Here is a 6,653-nt window from a genome sequence, read left to right as displayed (position 1 = left end):
CTTGTTGAGTTTTCTTTGTAAAGACTCAAACAAGGGACCAAAATATAACGAATATAACGAAAAAGATGAACAAAAGAGCGACTGGGAAATTGAAAGGAGAGAGTCAAGAAGCCGGAGGATGGTAGTCACAGGTGCGATGGTGGAAAATGATAATTAGTAAACGCAATGGAGGTGGGGAGTTGCCCTTTTATGCATTCGTGGGCGGGAACTAATGAACAGGCGGTGGTCTATGTTAGACGCTTTCCCTTGGACCGCTCGCTTCGAACAAATCGATAGTGGGCCTTAATACTATGCATATATGGCTATTAGTGATGTTTTTAATTGGGCTTGGTGTTAACCTCACAATTGTGGGAAGTAGAAACTTGGAAGATCCCGGTTTTTCTATCCAAATGAGCCGACAGAGAGTTGGCTCTAGTCACGCAATGCGTTCGGCATAGCCGAGAATGGAATGATCTGATAGACTGACTCAAGCGCAACATTATGCCGGGCAAGGACAATTTGAAATAAACCTGGAACTTTCTCTAAAAGGGACAAATGTGCTGGCATGCTGTCGATAGTTGTTTTGTACAACCGAAGAATAAGCAGACCTAAGGAGACGTTTAGAAATGTAAAGTGTTGAACAAGTCTCTAATTGAAATCAAGAAGACAAGCCAAGGTCAGGGAGCATTATGCTTCCAAGCAACTAGCATATGGTGTTTTATCTATGAAATTATAAATAAGTTGCAAGAGGCGCATGCAGGCGTTGATTTAGCATGGTGCTTGTGCTCCCTCGTTTTCTTTTGGTTAAAGAGTTAATATGTATTTCAGTTAAGATTAAAAGCTTCAATGCTGTCCACAATATTCAGTAGCCCTTGACCTTTATTTACCGTTATTTTTAGACTGTTACTAGGACTAAGTAATTAGCTGGGCTATAAAGCCTTAATCGCCTGCGTTCGATAGTGTGTAAAGAGCAAGGTCTGAATACTATGTATATTATGTACAAAAATATATTGATGGAAACCTAACTTATAATTGTATTTAAGCCAGTTGCTATTTCATCTCAAATTCTAAAAATAACAATCAGGCAATCACAGCCACGTGATCGCCCCGAACACAATTAGCGTCGTGCCACTTGTGCAAGCGCCCTCATAGCCTCATAGGGCCGCATTTATGCGTAGGTGCACCTACCTTTAGGTGGTTTATCATAGAAGCGATGATAAGTACCTTACCTCCCTTGGCAAAGTAATTACCTAAGTACTAGTTTAACGCATCATATTGACGTCCCTGGCCATCTTGTACGAGCGAACCATCCTTTCCGATACGGGCGATATATTTTAAACTTGATTACCCATCTATGGGATAGGCATACCAAGAATCAATACAGTGGTATGATTCACAACACCCTGCAGTATCATCCTGTTTTTTTTTCGGTAAAAACTTCATTTGAGCATTCTGGCGGTGATTTTCGAAAATTGAGAAGGGGACGACGCTACAACAATATTTGCGCTACTAAATATACCAAAAATACGTCAGAAGGATCAGCACAGCAGCACTAAAAGATCCATACCCCGCTCGATCGTTAAACAGGTTTGTTTATTAAAGCTGGGCAGTACCCTAATTACCGACGTCGATCCCTTCCTAAATCTATCGACGCTTGACGCTTGAAAATCTGTACAGCCTTCAAGTTGGCGCCTCGAATTACTCTTTTAGGCTAACCGTGTCCAACTCAAACTTAGACCCCACTTTCTGCCCTTTTATTTAAGCTATAATTAGTGCCCATGGGGTTGTTGATCGGCCATCAGTTCTTTCACCAAGATTTCTCGAAGTCAGTCAATTTCAATAAGTTCATTAAGTGCTAAGGTTGTCAGCGGGGGTATCCCACCTTGGCGCAATTAATACTATCAAGTAACATAAGTGCAGAAATGCAGGTGGCAAAAACCGAAGGATATAAAGAAATTCGGTTCCCAGCAATATTATCCGCATGAACACACTCCCCCTCAACCATCTTAGACCCTCCCCTTCTCATTATCGCGCTCTAGAGCGCAGTGACATCAAAAGCTATCCCGTTGTAGCTCAAAATTACCTCCGGACGAGAACATTGGCTAGGCTCCGGAGGTGTTGCAAGACACCATATTGACAAGAACTTAGCGGAAGTTGCCCGAGCCTTGGCAGCGGGACAGGGGAATGCTGCTCTGGCGCTTGATGCAGCCGGTGATGGCACCACCGACCCATGTGACACCCTCGTACGAACCACTCTGCAAAAGAAGAAGAAAATCGTGATGTTAGTTGACTATGGACTCGAATTTCCAGAAAGAAATCTTTGTGAAGGGAGGAAAGACTTACCTCATGAGAGTCGGCCATGAAGGTGCCGACCTGGCGCAGCGAGCCAGGGCAGCCCTGGTAGGTGTTGCCGTACTTGCGGTTGACCCAAGGCTCAGTGATGACCACGCCAGTCTCGCCCTTGTCGACGGTGGCACGGACCAGGAAACCCTGAGAAGTGGTCCAGGTGCGCGAGTAGTCAACGCCAAACGAGGCGCCGAGCTTGCTGTACAAGGAGCCGAGGTCGAACCCGGAGCTGGCGGTGATGCCGTTGGAGACGGTCCACGACTTGGAGATGGTGATGTCGATGCCGTGGCTTCCGGCGCCGATGACGACCGGAGACATCTGCACGTCCCAATCGACGAACCTCTGCTGGCTGGTGATACTGTAGGAAATGTCGTTGGAGCAGGCGCGCTTGTCCAAGACGGTGTCGTTGCGCAGGGCGTTGGCAGCGGCAATGGCATCACCGGCCTTGATGAAGTCCCAGTCAATCTCGGGGGTCACCTCAGACACGCCCTCGAGCTTCAGGAGAAGCTTGTAGGTAGACTCAGAGACGATGGAGGCTAAATGGCCGATCTAGTGGTTAGTCGGGGTGCAATCTGAGTTTGAAAGTCACCGGTCGAAGACCAAAGGGAGAAGGGGGTAATTACTGCGTCCGTTGGAGCCATAGACCACACGTTCTCCCTTGCGGAGGTTGCGGTCAGCGGTGGAGGTGACGTTGAGGGTGTCAAGAGTCACTGCCGGCTCAGAGGCGACAGGAGCGGCGCTGACGGCAGCAGCGAAGGCCGCGAGGTAAGTGGCGAGGCGAACAGAGACCATTTTGAATATGAGTTTCGTTGAACGACTGAGTGACTAAGCGGGCTTGAGCAAACGAGCACCTGAGGATGAGATGGTAGGGGTCAAAAGAATGTGGCCTTGAGCGGGTGAGGAGCAGAAAGATTTGAGGCAGTTCGGTGGCATCATGGTCGTCTTTTTATAGGTGCTTGCAAGGCATAGGCGGTCTACTCTCCGATCTTCCCCGTGGGTAAATCTCAACAGCCTCCACCGTTCCTATCTTTTGTTCAATCTTCCAATCTTACAAAGTATACGTACGCTTTCGACTTTGTTGCAATCGTCTAAGTCTGAAGGCTAGTCAAGCAGTCCTCGCTTAGAGATTAGCCATCCACATCGCCACCTTTAAGGATAACATTATTCTCAGGAGATATGGGGTGTGTAAGTGTATCTGGAGATACGATATTGCGACGCTGCCGACCCAGTGGTATGGACCCAGAGTCGACCCTACAGTTAAGCTAACCGACATCAACAGGGACTGGTGCTTCAAGCGACCGAAGCCAAAAGCAGTATAGCAACCATCGTGACGACGCCTTCAAACGTGGCGGCGCCTCGGGTAACGTATTCCGTACTGACTCGGTAAATAATACGCTAGCGGAGAAGGGGCAATAGTCACCTGCCATCGCTTCTTGATAGGAGGTTTACGAGTCATCACGAACCGGAGCTGGTGGTAGGGTAACTGACAGATGCAAGCTATACATTTTAAAATTAAGGTTCCATTGGGGGATCCTCGCGAATGGTTCAGCCTATATCAGAGGCTATACCAAAGATTTAATTTGCTGAGAGCGGTGAAGCGTTGCCGAGATTCCGGTGGGGTCGCATGCGATGGATATCTTATTCCGACTTCATTCGTGCTTAGCCTGATTCCTATATCAGGCCTGGTCCCCTTCTCCCTTCTCTCGTCTGGAAAAGGGTTCAGGCAGCTTCTGCATCAGCATTGCCAAGCCTCAGTCACTCTTTCAAACCCGCACCTTTTTTCCCCCTCACAGGACTTAGCATCTCTCTCCGCGTCCTCGCCAAGACGAAAATGCAGATCTCCGGCTTCGTTACCCTTGCGGGTCTTATCATGGGGTATGGTGAAACCTTCCCCCACAAAAATTATCGCCCTATCCCCAGTTCTTGGCCATAGCTTCTGGTACCACGTGGTGAAATAATCTCTAACATTAAAATCACTATCCCAACAGCGCTTCTGCCAAGCTCCACAGCGCGGCCGTCTGCGTTCAGAACCGTTCGTACGGCAGCACTGGCAACGGCACACCCTACGGGCTGACCTACGGCAACTTTGTCAGCTACGAGATCGACACTACAGCCACCTCGTGCGCCTGCAGCTACTACCGGGCGCGCCACACTGGTAGCCACCAGTGGGACTCGTGCCCCGACTGCAAATTTGACGGCATCGAGTGCTTGTCCGACGGCTGGCACATTGGTGGAGATGAGGTAAGAAGATTGACACGTGGGGATGATACGCATTGTTTATTGGTCACAACCTCTGACAAAAACTTCCGTTGCAGATGACCTACTACTGCGAGAAGCTGTGCCACTCTCAGGGTGCTCAGGCCAACTGAGTGGCTTCAAACCGCACGTGCTTGGGAATGGTGGAAGGGCATCTGAACTTCCAATGCTCTGTAATGGGATGTCGGCGTGATTGAAGGGATGAAGTTGTCCAAGTATAATAGTTAAACATTTAATGGTACTTGCAAATTAATTCACCAACCCTATATCTGCTCATGTTGATACCAGCAATATCATGGGACAACAACAATCATCACCAAAAATATGATTTCCACATAGAATACTGTCTTCAGTCATGCTTATCGTGTCCAAAGCCCATACTCTCTCGTATAATAGCCAGAAGAAGCTGTGACTGTTTGTCTCCGACTACTCTACGCATTCTCCTTTACAGAACTAGCGTCGGTACGTCCTCGGCCTCGGAAATGTAATATATGTATCTCAATTTGACCGTGCAGACAGCGCTGCCTGAATCGTACCACACCGCTTGATGACCACTACGGAAGCTAAATATTTTTCCACGATAACCTGCATTTGAGAGAGATGCTAGACTGGGATGATAATCATCTTTCCCACCCGATATGGCAATACTATTCACAGCCTTGGCAGTCGGTGAGTTGCCCATGCTGACTATGGCGGCGACACGAGAGATGCGCGAGATGAGTTGCATGGTGTATTGTTGGCTTTCGTTAGATGAGGAAGATGTGTGCCGTAGTTTTGGTTGCATTACCGTTCTAGATTAGATTCAGGGATGACGGGATCCGCCGTAACAAATGTCGGCAAAAGTTTCCGATTTTCATATTTAAAGTCGGTCAGGATAACAAAGAAGACAAACCAGTGGCGAATGGCTGGCCGCGGCCAGTCAACATCAGTAACTCCATGGATTAGATGTACATATTTTCTTTCGGTATATATCACCTACAACATTTCCTGGCTGGACAGGTGCTGAAGTATATTGCGTGGTAGACCTTTCTACTGTTTACTAGGGGATCCAGGTGCATCCCAGCTGTTATTTTAATTAGCCCGGTCCACGTAGATCCTCGGTAGATCTTCGGTAGATCCTCGGTAGACCCTGAATTTATTGTTGGCAGGGCTCAGATCTACATCTAGCCGTTCTGGTGTGATCCACGCCCATCATTTCCGCAGTTATGTTTACCAAATCTAACCTCGGTTGAGTCGAGCTGATCAATTACTGGACCTTGTTTTTGATACTTCGTGAGGAACTCAATGGAACACATCGACAGAAGACTGGACACCGGTCTTGGAATACATTCCTCAGATAACAGCAGTCACTGTGAGCTACTTGGGGTCTACATGTTATTGACTCCCTCAAAGAGGGGGCGGGGCGCTAAACAGTTTACCGTACAAATTGTTAGCAAAACTGTTAATAAGGATGTTAAAATGCAAGTCGCCAAAGAACCATTATCGTTTACAAATTTTGTATCAGAGTAAAGTGGATGTTTAGGCTTAGACTGCTGTTCTGATAGGTTTAAAGGCTCAATTATTTTAACATTAGTGTTGATAGGAATAGAGTGATCGCTGCGATCGGTAAAAACAATATAACAAATAAAAAACGGTATTCTCATGCATGCTATCTATCGTTCTGTAACTATCTACAATCCTGCAGAGATCCGTTAAAATCTCTGCTACGTGTTCTAAAATCACGTATCACCACACGTAATCTGCCCACACGTATATTTGCCCGCGAACAAATACAGGCTATTTTCTATATTAATTGCAAATATACGCACCTTTTAAACCCGTAAATAATTATTAATAAATAAATAAAGGAAAAATAACGCGTTTGGGAAATCGTAAAATTTTTTAACGTTATAAACGAATATTTTATTCCAACCATTTCCTAATAAATAAAGGGAATTTTATTATTTTTTAATAATAATAAAATAACCTTTTATTTACGTAAACGTTTAATTTATTATAAATAACCAATTATAATACGAAAATTTAATAAAAATTTTATATTATAATAATTACCGATTTTTTTTTAATCCGTT

At 45.9% G+C, this 6,653-nt stretch overlaps 2 protein-coding genes across 2 annotated transcripts; one reads left to right on the top strand and one right to left on the bottom strand.

Moving 5' to 3' along the window:
* Window positions 1–2,123: 2,123 nt before the first annotated feature.
* Window positions 2,124–3,117, bottom strand: PgNI_05465 (uncharacterized protein; the record flags this gene model as incomplete). The annotated part of the gene is made up of 3 exons (XM_031125496.1): window positions 2,124–2,234; window positions 2,323–2,861; window positions 2,949–3,117. The coding sequence occupies 3 exons, from the start codon at window positions 3,115–3,117 to the stop codon at window positions 2,124–2,126; spliced, it is 819 nt and encodes a 272-aa protein (XP_030983032.1).
* Window positions 3,118–4,064: 947 nt separating this feature from the next.
* Window positions 4,065–4,721, top strand: PgNI_05464 (uncharacterized protein). The gene is made up of 3 exons (XM_031125495.1): window positions 4,065–4,200; window positions 4,314–4,566; window positions 4,641–4,721. Exons 1-3 carry the CDS (start codon window positions 4,157–4,159, stop codon window positions 4,692–4,694), a joined length of 351 nt encoding a protein of 116 aa, XP_030983031.1. The 5' UTR covers window positions 4,065–4,156; the 3' UTR covers window positions 4,695–4,721.
* The last annotated feature ends 1,932 nt before the right edge of the window (window positions 4,722–6,653 follow it).

The sequence above is a fragment of the Pyricularia grisea genome, chromosome I (genome assembly GCF_004355905.1).
Source record: "Pyricularia grisea strain NI907 chromosome I, whole genome shotgun sequence".
Classification (NCBI taxonomy): domain Eukaryota; kingdom Fungi; phylum Ascomycota; class Sordariomycetes; order Magnaporthales; family Pyriculariaceae; genus Pyricularia; species Pyricularia grisea.
The sequence above is the reverse complement of the archived record's forward strand: the minus strand, read 5'-3'. Positions and strand labels throughout refer to the sequence as shown.

Bases quoted from the DNA above. Each gene is read 5' to 3' on its own strand.
- PgNI_05464 (XM_031125495.1), top strand. From the start codon at position 4,157: ATGCAGATCTCCGGCTTCGTTACCCTTGCGGGTCTTATCATGGG. The intron at 4,201-4,313 runs GTATGGTGAAAC...CTATCCCAACAG, and splicing joins CTTGCGGGTCTTATCATGGG to CGCTTCTGCCAAGCTCCACA. The intron at 4,567-4,640 runs GTAAGAAGATTG...CTTCCGTTGCAG, and splicing joins GGCACATTGGTGGAGATGAG to ATGACCTACTACTGCGAGAA.